We start from the raw sequence: 16,282 nt of genomic DNA, 5'->3' as shown, positions 1-16,282 counted from the left end.
ACTCGTGCCTGAGGAAATGGGGTTCCTAGCCCCAGTGAAATGGTTGCCTTCCACCATGAGAGGGTTATTCTTATTTAAGGTGAAATTGCCTGATTCCTAATGAAAAGTTTTACATTAGGGAAATGCTTTGCCTCTAATGAAATGTGGGTTTTTGCATAATGTCATGTTGCCTGATCTTTAAGGAAGTGTTCTACATTCCGGCCTAATGCCATGGTTATTCGGACTCAATGGGATGTCTACCTAATGGGATGTTTACCTAAGGGGATGCCTATTCTTGCTACATGAAATGTTTTCCCTTACATGAGGAAATGCTTATCTGTGCAAAAGGAAATGTTTAGTCCTGTTTAGTTCTGCAATCCTGGAGGGCCTATAGGTAACTATTGAAAAGGGTGTCCCTATCTACTGGGAAGGTTTACCCTGGTTAACTAACTGTGCTACATTTAATGAAAGATTATCCTTACCTGATGAGATGGATAATTCTGTCCTAAATGAAATGTTTATTCTGGCCTAATGGGATATTCGTGCTCCTGCAAAAGGAGATGTTTCTATTTTCATAAGGAAAGGTTTTACATGCGTAAGCCAAGTCCTCTAAGCTCAGGCTTACCTGTTGAAATGTTTAGGCCTGCATAGGGGTCTGTTACTGTTTTCCATAAAGGTTGTCTGATTCTTGATGAAATGTTCTAACTTCTGCCAAAGGAACTGTTTATTCCTTTTTTTTACCTGAAGAAAGGCTACCCTGATTAAAAGAAATGTTTACTCTTACCTGATGAGATAAGTAATTCTGGCCTAATAAAATGTTTTCCGTTGGCTTCATAGGAAGTTCGAAATCTGCTCAAGGAGAATGATCTTTCTGGCCTATAGAAATGTATTATAACTAATGAAATACGTAGCCCTAATCTAGGAAATGCTTATTCCTACTGGGAGTGATTCCTAAAGTGGTTATTCCTGATTAAGGAGATGGTTAAAACTGCACAAGGGGATGTTTAATCTTAATGAAATGTTTTCTCTCACTTAGTGCTGTATTTACAGGAAGCCTACAGTTATTTATTTACATGTTTTCTGCTGTAAAACGCTCACCCTTGCTTGGTGAGAAGTGGGTAAAATGCCTGCAGAACCTATGAGATGCAATGTCATTTGGTTGTCTCCTTAATGTATTTCTTACAGGTGCTGACAAGAAACAAGGCTACGGTCAGGCCTGTGGTTATCTATACTTAATATTATCTAATATTCAGTATTTATCTGATATTTAATATTTATTCCTCTGAGTATTTATTACAAAGTGTTGAAACATATGTATTCTGAAGGAAAACTAATAAGTAATTGATACTGTAATTTTTGATTACCTTGACTCTGCTCTATATAAAAGTTATCTAATTTTTATACAAACTAACTGGAGTGGCGTCATTCATTGCGTGCCCATTTTTACCGTCTCAGTGGTTGTGTGTGCTGTATGGTCGCTTTACACATAAGCTTTCGGATGCCTACCCGCTTGTGCCATGCTACCCTCGGTGAACTGGTGATCCGAGTTCCAACACTCCATCTCTGCCCTGACGTCCAGAACAATATCTTATGGCACTGTAATTAGGGGGACAGTAACCTGATGCCAAACTCTAGGCCCTAAGTTTTGTTAGTACCCACAAGTTGAGATTGGAGAGAACCTGTATGTGCAAATGTTTTTAATGCTATGTTGCTAACCACCTGAAACTTCTGGAATGTTTCAGATCCTTCTCCATGCAGGAAACAATTATTAGCTACTTACCTTCACATCACTGCTTTCTGGTATTGACAACTTAGGGCCTCATTAGGATGGCGGGCGGATCGCCACCGCCGGCCTGGCGAGGACAATCCACCCGCCATCCGTGCCGGAATGACCCCCGCCATCTTGTTATGGCTGGGGGTCCGCGGCGGACGGAAAGACTGTCCGCCGCTTTTCCGCCCGGTCGACATGTCGACCGGGCGGAAAAGGCTTCTATATGGTGGCGGTGTCTTTCAGACACCGCAAGCCATATTAGCATGTACTATTGTGAATACCTTTCCGTGGCGGGCATGTGGAGTCTGCTTTGGGGGCCCCCATGGACTCCAGGGGGTGGGGGTGCACATGGAGGGTACCTATGGTACCCCCCTGCCTTTCAAAGAACAACGTGGCAGGCTCCGCACAGTGCCAGTCATGTTGTGCTTTGAAATGCACAAAATGTATTTTAGCATTGCGGCGGGTGGTGCTTTTAGCACCGCCCGCTGCAATGTTAAAAATACGGGATGTGCCCGCCACTGTGGTGGGCGCATCCTAATTGCCCCCACGGGACCCCCGCCCTTATGGCGGGCGGTCCCTTTCACCGTGAGGCCGCCCACCATCCTAATGGGGTCCTTAGTTTTGAAGGAGGGTCCTGCTTATTTATCCCCATTTCCTTTCTGTGTTCTTTTTAAAAAAAGAGAACTAAGGGCCAGATGAAAGGGAGCATATTTGCTTCACAAAAGGTTAGATTCACAGAATTGGGCCATTTGCAGGAGCAAAAAGGCTTTTTTGTATGTATGAAACACAAATTGTGATTTGGGAACATGTTAGCGAATCACAATTTGGGTTTGCATCTAAATACTGAATTGGAATTTGGAAGGGTGTGTTTAGAGCGTCCTTTCCAAATACAGATTCTGTATGGGATATATTTGCAAACAGGAAGGTGTCACAAAGGGACACTGTCCCCTTTTTGAATGTTGGTAAAACATTTTTAGGAGTAGGCAGCAGTCCCATGGACCCACTGCCAAGTCTTAAAATTTTTTGCTTAAACATATGTATTTTTTTAATGTGCCCTGCTTTTCTTTAAGGAAAACAGGTTGCATTAAAAAAAATTGCTTTATTAAAAAGCAATCACCAAACATTGTGGTCTGCTAACCTCAGCCAGCTACCATCTCTTTGATAGCTGCGATTCATAGTGGATCTTGATTTGCAATCTACTTTAATAATATTCATGAGACAGGTCGAATTATGATCCACAATGAATTGTGTTTTTGCAAACCGACCCATTAGTACGTAAGTCGGTTCGTAAAAACAGAATGGATTAGGTAAACGTCGGTGCACAATTTGCTTTCTTCATACATCTGGCTCCAAACGTTTAGTTTTTATGCATTTACCAGTATTTATAATTTAAATTATGGCTTGAAAAGACCAGAAAGTGTGGGTTTTTAATTTGGCAATATAACATTATCGAATTTTCTAAGACAGGGTCTTATTTGAAAGAAATATTGCTTGCTTCTAAATAGCAGCTGGACATTGAGTTTCTATGAATAATAATGATCACCTCTTCTTAGAGAACAGACAACACGTAGGTGCTTATTAAGATGTCTCTCGGAACTGCCTCCGACTGACACCGTCTCGGTACCGACCGAACTCCGGTTGGTGGTTGCGACTGATTGATTACGATGCGATCAAACACTGTTCGGTCAGATACTCACATTTCTCTATGGAAGCTTGTGTTACGGCCATAAACCAGCCGTAATACAGGCTCCCATAAAGAAATGTGGGAGTGTGCAAAGCCCCACACCCTGTGGTAGGCACCCCATGGTGCCTGTCACACAGTGCATGGATTTACAAGGGAGCACCCTAGGTACCCTCTCTGCCAACAACCGTAGGCCTCAGGGGCAAGGGGGACCTGCTGGGGACACCAAAGTCGCTTTCTGACAGCCTCTCAGTTTCAGACAGGCTGGTACGGAAAGGCTGTGGGAAACCGACATCGTAATCCCGACGGCGGAAACGGCGTCCATAGGGCATTACGGTGTGGTTCCCACAAGCCGGACGACTCTGAGAGCTGGTCCCAACTGCATCGGAATTACCGGATGTTTCATGCTCCGACCGTCGACATTATTCAGCAGTTGGACCACAAAGTGATCGTGTCGGTTGGAAAGCCTCGGACCGCAGTCGTAAAGCTTCCGACTGGAGGTCAGAGGCTTTCCGACCAACATCGTAATAGCCCCCATATTTTGAATTAAACTGTGTGCATTTATGCCGATATTCTGCCACTTATAAACATCAGAGAATTTCTTTGTAAACAGTACCAGACACTAAAACTTAGCAATTTGTCAAACAGCTGTATGTTTATTTTTGCTTTAATGTAACGCTTCATGTACAAAAACATTTTCTTCATATAACATGGTGCTGGGGGCAAGGTTGATGGAACGTCTGAAATAATTTATCCTAGCCAACATTCCAAATAGTACATGACAATTACATATTGCTATCAGTGCTAATGTTGGACTTAACAAGTTCCTCACATGAACCACCACAGTCACCACAGAAATTATCATCATCTGAGTAGTGAAAGGAAGTACTTCTAATTGAAGGCTTCATCTTCTCATCAATTTCTTTCCTGTTATCTTTTCTCGTGTCAGAGTGTATGGCACCTACTTCTGTCAGCTTCCATTCAAGTCCTGCAATAATACGTGCAGTTTTGTTAAGTAAACACACATTTGAAATATACTGACCAGAAAGTGAATATATGCACAAATTATTTAAACATATTATTATATTTACTCATTTCCGATAATTGTTAAGTTTTCACTTCTGATCCGTGCCAGTAAGAGTGAAGCAGAAACAGGGTAGTGTGTAAAATATAGCATTCAATAGGCAATTTATGAAATAAAGCAGAGAAGGAAATAATGAGTGCTGTGAGCAAACAAGTATTGGTAAATCTAATAGGTTTTACTTATGTGAGATCTCGTTTGTTTTCCAATATTTTTAGGTTTTGCCTGCACAACGCTTGCTTTTCATTTGTACCTGTGCTTGCCACTATATTTTCCTCTGTTACTTGTGGCTGTAGTATACCGTTTCCTGTTTCCTCTGTTTTCATCATGTGCTTTTCTTATCAGTTTCCCGGTGACCAAGTACTATTTCCGTCTGCATGTGGAACTTTTTTCTTTAAGGTTTTGCAAGCTGCGACCACCCCTGCTTGTCCCCTCATCCCCCAGCACAGCTGGTTTTTTTTAGGCGAGGAGTGATTGAGTTGCCCGGAATAGCATGCTGTTGAACTCACACTGTGACTTGAATCTGCTTTCCCAGTTTTCAGTGCTCTTTCTTTTAACTCGTCGTCTTCAATATCTCCATTAGTCCGTAAAGCATGGCTGTCCTTGTGCCAGATGTACTGCTTATGCTATATGGCCGCTTTTATGTTAACTTAAATCCCTACTCAAAACATGCTCGTCCTGTGTGCAATTTTACAGCATGTCAGCTGCATGAGACGCTTTGATCGTAAAGTGCTGATGTTTCTCGTGCTTTGCGGTTTTGTTGACAGCAGGCATTGTAAGCTAGTGAGTCTGACTGGGCTCCTGACCCAGACCAAGGTGGTGCACATATGTTCGGAACCTTCTGGCCTTTCAATTTTCACACTTTTTTTCCTGTTGCAACCCATACATTTCGGCAAGTGAAGCTTAGTTTCTGTTACACACTTTATTTCATGGGGAATTGTTTTTGTTATTTTCATCCAGCCACCTTTACTTACAACATAGGAGGTACTTTGTTTACAACGAGTGCAGGCTCTGTTAAAGGTATTATTTATGTACCAAAAGGGCTCTAGTGCATGTATTTGCACTGTGACTCTGGATGTCCTGGGGACAGAATGGCAGTGACTCAGGCTCTAGGGCAGTGGTTAATTATTACGCAATTTGCGTATCTTCTGGCTCAAGCAACTATTTTGACAGTCTTTAGGGAACCTGCATGGATATTGGCATATTTGTTCAATTTTTTTCTGCCTTTTACTCTGTCATTGAGCTACCCCCACCACATCCAGTTCAGTTTGTGTAACTGTTAATATTACTGATCCTCTGTAGCCACGTCCGAAGTGTAGTTTGCTAAAGATCACACAATCGTCTGAGATGCCGAGCTTCATCACCCATCACTTCCCACTGAACTACAGTCTTCTCCCAAAGTCCTGCTGCATTTAGCCGTTCTGTGAAAGCTCAGTGTGTGATTTTCCACTGCTCCCCATATTGTATTGTGTGCCCCATGGGTACTCCTGTACCACATTAGTAAATATAATTGCACTTACGACGACCATCTCATTCTATGCACAAATTGTGTTTTAGTAACTTGTAAAATGCACAATTATTTGATTCTAGATGAGCAAGTATCTGGTTTGTGCATTAATGCTGCATCGAACTAACCAGTTTTTTGCGCTCATGCATAACAGCTTGTTAGTGCCCACATTTTCAGTGGTATAAGTAGCCAGTTTGTGGCGCACATATTATCCAACGGTAAAAGGTGGAAATGTTCCTGTGTGGATAACCTGTGACCAGTAATGTTCCTGCGTGGATAACCCGGGGGTTCTATCCTCTCCTTCATGAGTAGGTGCCCACTTACAAGAGGTTTGCTACTTAATTGGGCCCTGCGAATCTCTCTTCTTCTCTCACCCCCATGCTCCTGTTACTTCTTCTCCTCCAACCCCGTGCTCATGTTACGTCTTCCCCTCTGATCCCGTGCTCCTACTATTACTTCTTCCCCTCCCACCCCGTGCTCCTGAGGCTTTTTTCCCTCCCACCCAGTGCTCTTGTTACTTCTTCCCCTCCCACCCATGCTCATGTTACTTCTTCCCCTCCCACCCCCGTGCTTCTGTTGCTTCTTCCCCTCCCACCCCATGCTCATGTTACTTCTTCCCCTCGAATCCTGTGCTCCTACTATTACTTCTTCCTCTCCCATCCTGTGTTCCTGATGCTTCTTTCCCCTCCCCCCCAGTGCTCCTGTTACTTCTTCCCCTCCCACCCAGTGCTCCTGTTCCTCCTCCCCCACCCATGCTCATGTTACTTCTTCCCCTCCCACCCAGTGCTCCTGTTGCTTCTTCCCCTCCCACCCCGTGCTCTTGTTGCTTCTTCCCCTCCCACCCCATGCTCCTGTTATTTCATTTCCTCCAAACCCATGCTCATGTTACTTCTTCTCCTCTGATCCTGTGCTCCTACTATTACTTCTTCCTCTCCTATCCTGTGTTCCTGATGCTTTTTTCCCCTCCCACACAGTGCTCCTGTTACTTCTTCCCCTCCCACCCCATGCTCATGTTACTTCTTCCTCTCCCACCCTGTGCTCATGTTACTTCTTCCCCTCCCGCCCTGGGCTCCTGTTACTTCTTCCTCTCCCACCCTGTGCTCATGTTACTTCTTCCCCTCCCGCCCTGGGCTCCTGTTACTTCTTCCCCTCCCACCCTGGGCTCCTGTTACTTCTTCCTCTCCCACCCTGTGCTCATGTTACTTCTTCCCCTCCCGCCCTGGGCTCCTGTTACTTCTTCCCCTCCCACCCCATGCTCCTGTTACTTCTTCCCCTCCCACCCCATGCTCATGTTACTTCTTCCTCTCCCACCCTGTGCTCATGTTACTTCTTCCCCTCCCACCCACGTGATACTGTTACTTATTCCCCTCTTACCCTTGTGTTCCCTGATTCTTCTTCCTCTCCCACTACTTGCTCATTTTAAACTTTCAAGTTCATTAGTTTGTACTATTTCTTTTCCATTGTGGTCTTCTTAATACTATTTTTCATATTACTTTCAGTTTGCCACTTCTGTTCTTCCTTTTCATTTTTTTCTTTCCGATGTCCTATCCTCTAATCATTACCTATTATGGATTATGTGGAAGGCTTCCCTTCCAACTGCTGCCGACCTTTCTTTTGATGTCGATTCTCCTTGCCATGCTTCCTTTGACTGCTCTTCATCCTCATGAAATTAATCGCAGTGCTTCTCGGCGCTGTTTCGAGTCTGCACAATCCTCCTCTTAGGTCTTTCTCACATTGTTGCTCTTTATTTCTCCACATGCTCCTGGTCTTGCTGGTACTTCTTCCACAACCTTGTGCATAAGGCTTTTCGAATGCTGCAGCTGTCTTCTCCTAATTCCTACGCTCCCCTCTGCTCCTAGTCCACATACCGCTTTTCTGTTCTTTCTCCTTGTACTATGGGTCATCCATTGCTGTTCATTGGCCTGTTACCATGGTTGCGATCTTCATGAGGTATAGCACTGTGTCAATTTTTTTTCCGATCTTCTGATAATGGTGCTAGTGCTCCACTCTAACTGGATGTACCATACTTCATCTTATGTGTTTAATTTGCTGGTGCATCATGGAAGATGATATTAACTTGATCGTTAAGTAGAGGTGGCAAGTCCATGGTGGCAGATGTTGGAATGCTATATTTTTCTCAGTTTCATGCACACTACCACCACTTACCACCTGTTACTGCACAATATATTGCCTTTCTCAATAAACAAGTCATTACACTTTATGGAGTTCCTTTAAATTACCTTGCACAACTGCTCACCAAGCTAAAACTTGAAAAAACTAAATTATTATTAATTACATAGGTGAATCCTAATGCATTTGCCAATGTTTGTTTAGAAATGTTGCACAGCAATCCGGGCTGATCTGCAACATGGATGAAAGTAAAGGAAATATTACCCTTGTAGGCAGCCAGTACTAAGAAAAGAACGCGGGAGGGACGGGTAGGTATAAAGAGGGCCTGCACAATACATGCACTCTGGTGGAGTGCTAGTTTGTGTTAATGAAGATGTTCTTTCTTAAAGAAATGAGCTCTACCAAGGCAGCAAGTTGGAGTATGATTAGCGTTGAAATGTATTGAAGTTGCAAACTTCTATCTCGTATTTAATGTGTTAAATGCTCGACATGCTACCTTGAAGAGTTAAGCATTCAGCAGGAGCAGCGCTTTAAATGGTCAGGTACTGTCTGGTACTGAGTCTCTTCCCTTCCTTTAATTTGAGAGGGAGAGTACCGGCACATCTCAGGACTACTGCTACACATTTAATGGGAGACTACTGGCACTCCTCAGGAGCAAACAGGTACTCAAATTAGTGAGTACCTGCAGTTTATATTTCCATTTAAAGCACTGAACAGGAGTAATTCTTCTACTATCAAACATGCCTACGACCCTAGCATACCACTGGTACCATCACAGAAACTGCACAGCAGCCACCAGCTGACCAAGGGCCGAGAGGTAAGGCCTTCCAATCAGAAGCAAAGGATTTGCTTTTTAAAACACAATTCATGTGGTCAAACTGTATGCAGTATTAAAAATGCGGTCACGTGCTTATGGCACATTTGGGTAAAAAGTCAAGCAAACGTTTCTTGCTAGTGGCAGCTGTCACCCGAGCATATTAAAAATAGAAGGCAGCGTGCAAGTGAATATAACGTGCCCATATGATGCTCACCTGTCGTCTGAACTCACTTAACTCCACCTACAAGAAGGCATACAATTAAGAGTCCAAGGGCTACTCATCATTGTCCTCGGGGATGTTCCTTTTGAGTTGACCTCCTGTAAAGTCTCTGTCAAGAAGCTGGCGGACTGCAGGTCCTGGAATGACATGCAGCCTACTGCTGCAGACTGAAGCACGCTTTCTCGCATCACACACGGAGCGGTGCTGTGGGCTAAAATCAGTCTGGGTTTAATCAGATTACTCAATACTCTTATCTTCAATTTTAAAAGAGCCCAAGGGGTTCAGTCTGTGCCATAAATATCTTAATCCTGGTCGATCAAAAGGGCCCCTATGTAGATTACATGATTATGTTAAATGTGCTATCTGTCTCATTGGCACTATTGCTAGTCACTCAGCTCTAAAAACTCCTGTCCATAGAAGCAGTCGGTATTTCTAATCAATGAGGTCCTCCCTATATTCCCGATCCTGTCTCCAATTCTCCAGGTCCCATTAGTAATACACATGACTTTTTGACAAACCGAATTTGCTCAACTCATCTGTTAGACAGGGACACATTCTGTAAACTGAATTGTACTGTATTTTCCATTCCGAAAAGGGTGTTCTTAAATATACCTCAACAACAAGAAAAGCAGGTTCTCACCTAATTTTGTGAGAGTTTAAGTTGCCAAAGTGAAGTTGATAAAACTTTTATGTCCTCTGATTTAACTGTGTGTAGAATCCTTTTTTTCCTGGATATTCACAAATAGGATTCCATTGCTATACACTCTTCTTTGTTCCGTCTTGATTTATGTTTTAATTTTTAACACCCAGTTCTTTTTGATCACCTGTACTGATATGGTAAGACGTACTTTCCTTTACATGTGCATGTTGCATTATGTCACAATTTAGCATGCCTGGCCCTTTTCATGGCTTGTTTGATTCTGTGTTTGCTAGTTTGTGACCTCTAGTATAGCCATGGCATAGCTCCTCAGCTTAGGCCATGTTGACGGTAGATTTTGTTGCTGTGCGATTGGGTTTGTATTTTGTTTGTAATGCTGTCACAAAATGGCTGCCACTTATCTGCGCTTGGGTATTTTTTGTCAAACAGTTTTGGAGTATTTACCCTTTCTTTTCCTTTTCAGGTATATGTTATGTTATATTGTATTTTGGTTTAGCTGCCCCTTTTCACAGCTTGTGTGACCCCTGGTTTGCAAGCTGGCAGACCTCCAGTATCGCCGCTGCATAGCCCTTTGGCTTACCTAATGTTGACAGCATAGTGCTTTGCTGTTTTTGTGCCATTTGCAGGACCATCTGGGACACTAGGCTGTGATGGTCACTGGCACAGGACCATTCGTAGCAACAGAGGCACACGCACTATCGGATACAATTATGGACTCCGCTCGGAGTAGCAGGCAGTCCCTTTATTTATACCTGAGGCTATGTCCGTCCTCAGGCTGCGTGCAACAACTGGAGCACAGCCTCACTACATTCGTCTCAACCATTACAGTTCCTGAAGGTACAGGATCGGGGCAGTTACTTATTTAAATATTTATTTTTTAAACTTTATTTTCAATTTTTAAATCATATCGTAAAACTACAGAGATGTGTAATCCAAAAAGAGAAGATGGCATATTTTGCCATTACACGTATGTAACGAACAATAATGAAACACTAGAATGCACATCATGTTAGCATCAAATTCCGTCTCACAATGCCACAGTAAGAATATTTCAAAATCTACACAATTACATCACTATTGAAAAAGAGTTGTGCAGAGTCTGCATTCCTCAAAGCATTACATTTAGTGGGTGGAGTCAGGTGTGGACAGTGTCAGATGATAATCCCTCAAAGGGTGGCAGATATCTTTCGGGTGAGAGGTGAGTGGTTGTAAGGTTGCATACAATTCACTATTAGTATTGCAATAGATTAGTCTGTTTATCCATGCTGCCACTGTAGGTGAGTGTCTGACTCACCAATGTTTGGCAACCTCTCATTTGGCCAGAAGTAAGGCAATGGCAACATACCTGTGCACAAATTTGGGGACGTCGTGGACATAAACCAATCAGGCTAGTATCGGGGAAGGTTCAAGCTACACCCATCATCTCACATATGGGATTATCATCCTGTCCCTTCCCTGATAAAACATCTCTGAGCTCCTTCTTTAAACACCGAAGTAGTAGCTCCCAGTGGTGACTAGGTTTTCCACACTGGTAAGGAGGACCCATATGATGAAGCATGTCACCCTCGGGTGAGTGAGGGTTCTTATCCTTAAGGGATGTCTCCCCCAGTCACTCACGCTTGTAGCATCACGTTTGAGAGAGGCACTACACATTTGCTTACATACACATGTCCAAGACTTTAGGTGTTCTACTTTTGTATTTAGTTTGCATGAGGGAACGTACACCTATCAGTCTATAATCTATCATCCCTCCAGACCCCTAATCTACGGTAGTGTTATATAAGGTTCAAGCGTAACCCGGGTCATCAAAGCAAGTCTGGTGAATACCTCTCTCCAGTATGTTGCTACACGAGGACATGCCCATGCTACATGGGCAAAGTTTGCGACTTCCATGTAGAATTTTGGACAATTTGATGTGTGATTGTAGTCATGGCGGGCCAATGCTGCGGGTGTGATGTAAGCTCTGCATACAAATTTATAATGTAGCAGTTTATGACCGATGGCAACTAGAGACAAAGCACGTTTGCACCCAACAGGCAACCCCACACCTTGTCCGTAAAGGAATGCCCCAAGTCCGAAGGCCATGCATTTCTGAGTCTGGAATCGCATTTTGATAGCAGGCTCAGGCAGGGGTGGTACAGTTTGGAAATAAGCCTGTCTCCTTCCAAATCACTAACGTCAGTAGTTTGAATTCAGCAGGGGCTAATAGGAAGATTAGATCTATGCTCTTAGTGCACTCTGAAGCTGTTGGAACACAAAATGGTCCATCTGGGCAGCGTCTATAAAGCATGGTTCTTCTGTATGGGAGATAACATGCCCATCTGGTAAAACGTCTTCAAATGTGTGCAGAGCATGGTTCGTCAGTGCGCGCTGGGCCAACCGTTCCTGAGTTATAGGAAGCCATGGGTTGTCTGCCAGGGGGCCAGCGGGGGAGTAGAGAGCCTGGCCACCCAACATCCGAGTCAGCCACCTCCAAGCCCAACAAGTTGTGGACAGTGTTTGTATGTCTTCTGGATTTAGTGGGAGGCCTGTCAGAAAGTAGTGCTCTCAGTGACTTTAGGGCTGCGAGGTCTGTTATGGGTTTAGAGCGTGGTTCGCAGGCATCTGCATGATACCAGTGTCTGGCATATTGGCATTGTGCATCAAAATAGTAAAGATGTAAATGAGGGACTCCAAAGCCTCTGCGCTCATAGGGGAGCGCAAGGGTGTCTCAGCCAATTTGAGGCTGTTTACCTACCCAGACAAGTTGTGTCAGTATGATCCACAAAGTCGCAGAAAACAAATTGGGGAATGGAATCGAAATGTTCTGAAAAAAGTTTTTAAAAAATGGGGGAGCACCACTATTTTGATAATGGCTATGCATCCCGCTATGGATAGTGGGATGCAGATCCAGGGCTACACCTGGGTGGTTAGCCTATCCACTGCCAGACCATAATTTAAGCGTATGACTTGTTCCTTTGTCTCGATGTATATGGATGCCCAGGTGGCGAACAGAGCTTTCACACTACTTCAAAGGAAAGTCACAATGCAATCGAGTATTCGCATCTGTTGGTGGGAATAATTCTAACGTATTTCAATTAATATGGTGGCCGGACATTTCCCCATACCGGATTAATTCCCTAAGTATCAGGGGCTACTTTGTCAGCAGGATGATGTACAAAGAGTAATACATCGTCGGGAAAGAGTGAAACCAGGAGTGGGTCAGGTTTAAATTGCAAACCTCTCTTAGCCTGAAGATGGATCACCAGTGGGTCCATCGCTGCAATGAAAAGTAGTGGTGAGAGGGGGCAACGCTGTCATGTCCCTCATGTTATTGTGAAAGTGGCTGACAGTGTACCGTTGACGCTAATTCGAGAAATTGATAGCGAGTAAAGAAGTACTATCATGGATGAGAAGTTATGTGGAAAGAACGTTTTAGAATTGACGCATCCAGGAATGGCCATTCCAATGAATCGAAGGCTTTCCCTACGTTCAAGAGGGCGACCAGAATGGGCACCATAGGAGATATTCTATTAAGGACAGCAAACACTGTACAACGATTAAGGACATTGAATGATGTGGAACAAAGCTCGAATGGGCCAGGTAAATAATCTGGTTCGTTAAGATGGCAAGGTGGGTCGACGATAAGGATAATGGCTGATAGGAACTGTAATGCTGTGGGTCTTTACCCGGTTTTAAAAGTAGTTGATCACCGTCTCTCGTAACATAGGTGGTAAGACACCCCTCTCCAGAGCTTCCGAGCAAAGAGCAAGGGTTAGGGGCTAGGAGATGTTTGTACGCCTTGTAGAAGGCACCAGTATAGTCATTAAGGACAGGTGCTTTACAGCCATCCATTGAGTAAATCACCTGAACAATCCCCTCAGCGGTGAACGACTCTCTAAGAAACTGTTGGTATGCAGTATTAAGCCAGACCAAGGTGCTCTCGCTCAGGTAGGCCATCCTTTCAGTGCCAGCAGTGCTCAGCCTGTATATCCACTGTCCCTGTGAGGTGAGTGCCATCTGCTCAGTGTAACTCTGAGATATATGATGTGCCCCTAGGGGGCTTTAGGAGCCTGGCTAGAGTATATCCCGCCTTCACCCCCTCTTCGTAGCGACGGGCCCTGACATATTTTCCCAAATAGTTGGCTTCATGCTCTGCAGTGTCTCTAAACTCGGGCCCCTCATATAGTAGTTCGGCTTTGGCCAGATCCGTCTCAATGTGAGTCAGTATCCGATGCAGATAGCGCAGTATTCAGGCATGTTTAGATATGGGAAACATCCTTTACAACGCAACTTTTACCACGCAGTGCTATTACCAAGCAGGTTTTACAACGAAAACCATTACAACGCATTGCGCTGGGGGGCGCTCTAGGATAGGGAATAGATTTAATTTACTATCCAACACCTTCCCTAGTGTCCACGGGGACTGGAGTTGGAATAGTAAATTAAACTATTCACTATCCAGCCCCCCAAAGCGCTATGCGTTGTAATGGTATGCGTTGTAAAAACTGCATTGTAACAGCCTGCGTGGTAAAAGCATGCGTTGTAACATCATACATCCTTAGATATACATGTGACCCTGGTGTATTCCTCAAATGCTTCCCATAGGGTAGCCTGTTATTGAACCGAGTATTTGTTGAGTTCAAAATATACAATGATAGCTGAATGGAACTCTGGTCAAAAGAGATCATCGTGAAGTGCCACATTGGGGAATCGCCAATGCGATTCAAAGCCGCCCGCAATAGGAACACTCAGTGTCATCACAACAGGAAAGTGATCAGAACGTGTTTGTGGGAGCTGCATGACCAAGCGGATCCATGGTGTAAGCGTGGCCGATAGAAACCAATAGTCTATTTGCGTCCAGGTGTCATGGGGCACAGAATAGAATGTGTATGCAGAGGAAGTGGAATGTGGTAGGCGGCGGGGCGGCATGAATCACGGAGCTTGGTGGTGCCACAAATGTCATGTAAAATATGTAGCGAGTAGGGCTTACCCGCCGTGTTCTGCACTGTGTTGTCTAAAGCTAGGTCAAGGGGCATATTAATGTCCTCCCCTAGGGCATAAACATTGGCAAACAATATTCGATATCCAGCTAAGAGACCTGCCACTAGAAGATACCTGCACTCCTCCTCAGATCGGGTGGCATAGGGCTGGAACGGTAGGCATTTATTTATCAACTTAGCCACTTGACATTAGTATGTACTGTAACTGGAGAAGAAACAATGTGGACCCCATGTGTTGTAATGAGAGGTAAATGAGTCTCCTGAAGGAAGGTTATGTCGACATCCTAACGTTGCAAATAATGCAATACCTGTTTGCCTTTACGTGGGCTGTTGAGGCCCATTTATTCCAAGACATGAAAGTGGTCTCTGTGAATGGGCGTGGATAGTACGGGGAGGCATTTGTCACGGGCAACATCAAATCATGAAGGATCAGGCATGGTATGTGAACATAATGGTGCATCATGGAAAACAAAGCAACATTAACAAACCAACAACTGTAGTTCCCTTCCCTCCACCCACACCTGGTGCCAAATTGCCAAGTGGATCCCCATATCAGCAAATATCTCCATTCAGAGGGCTGCGTCTCGGTACTGACTTGCGGCGGGCTTCCACATCAGGCCCAGTGTTCAGGTCTCAAGCGGTCCGTAGGTGGGACAGTCAGATTTCCTGCAGAATTCTATGGCCCTCCTTTGTCGCAGCTTCCCAGTGCAATCAGGGGCAATACAGATCGCATTAGAGGCACGGGCTGCACGGTGCGACCCGCCCTCCCTGTGCCTAAGGCTCGCCCGCGGCCCCTCTCACTGTGGGGCCTCCGAATAGTGAGGCCAAGTTCAATTCTACCCTCTGAAGTGTTGCAGCTAAAAAAACACAATGACCCCCATACCATGAGGAAGTCTCCCATGGTGTGGGGTCATTAGTTTGTCTTTTTTTCAAGAACAAACTCCTGCATAGCTGAGGAATACTATACAGGAGGTCACTCTCCCAATAGATCAGGTGATCCTCTGAGCTATCACACGCTGCTTGGCCTTATCTTGCTGCCTCAGGTCCTCAAGAGTGGGGCACTTCTTTTGAACTCAGCAGAACATCTTACTGGATAGCCCATCTTCTGCTTGCCAACCAGCCAGCTCAGGGAGGTTTCACAGGGCAGCAATGCCCTCCCCTGTGGGTTCCAAGATGTCATCCTCAGGCTCAACCTCCTCCTGGAGCATGAGAGATTTATAGGCTGATTTCCCATGCACCTTGCCCTTCTTCTTCTTGGCAGCTACCGGGGTCATTTTTCAGGCCACAGGCCTCCTTGAGTACCCTCCTGGGCTGTAATTGACCTCGTCATCAGGCAGACCCACTCAGCCAACACCTAACATATCCACATGAGGCTGCTGCTCCACCTACAGGCATGGCAGGACTCACAGCTACTACCAGGGAACTTGAGACCCCCTGCCCTACTCAAAGGGAACAA

General features: G+C 44.7%; 1 protein-coding gene across 4 annotated transcripts in view; it reads right to left on the bottom strand.

Annotated features, from left to right (window-relative positions):
- PDCL2 (phosducin like 2) overlaps positions 1 to 16,282 on the bottom strand; it is a 474,415-nt gene that overhangs the window by 93,910 nt on the left and 364,223 nt on the right. For 3 of the 4 annotated variants that reach the window (XM_078678173.1, XM_078678174.1, XM_078678176.1), the window contains one exon: positions 4,066 to 4,419. In XM_078678173.1, coding sequence (XP_078534299.1) covers positions 4,217 to 4,419 — 203 coding nt within the window. In that variant the 3' untranslated portion in view covers positions 4,066 to 4,216. Of the gene's footprint in view, positions 1 to 4,065; positions 4,420 to 16,282 lie in introns of those variants that run through there. The other variant, XM_078678175.1, reaches the window with a different exon arrangement.

This window comes from Lissotriton helveticus, chromosome 2_2, assembly GCF_964261635.1.
Source record: "Lissotriton helveticus chromosome 2_2, aLisHel1.1, whole genome shotgun sequence".
NCBI classification, from domain to species: Eukaryota; Metazoa; Chordata; class Amphibia; order Caudata; family Salamandridae; genus Lissotriton; species Lissotriton helveticus.
Note: the sequence above shows the minus strand (reverse complement) of the source record. Positions and strands in the feature narration are given on the sequence as shown.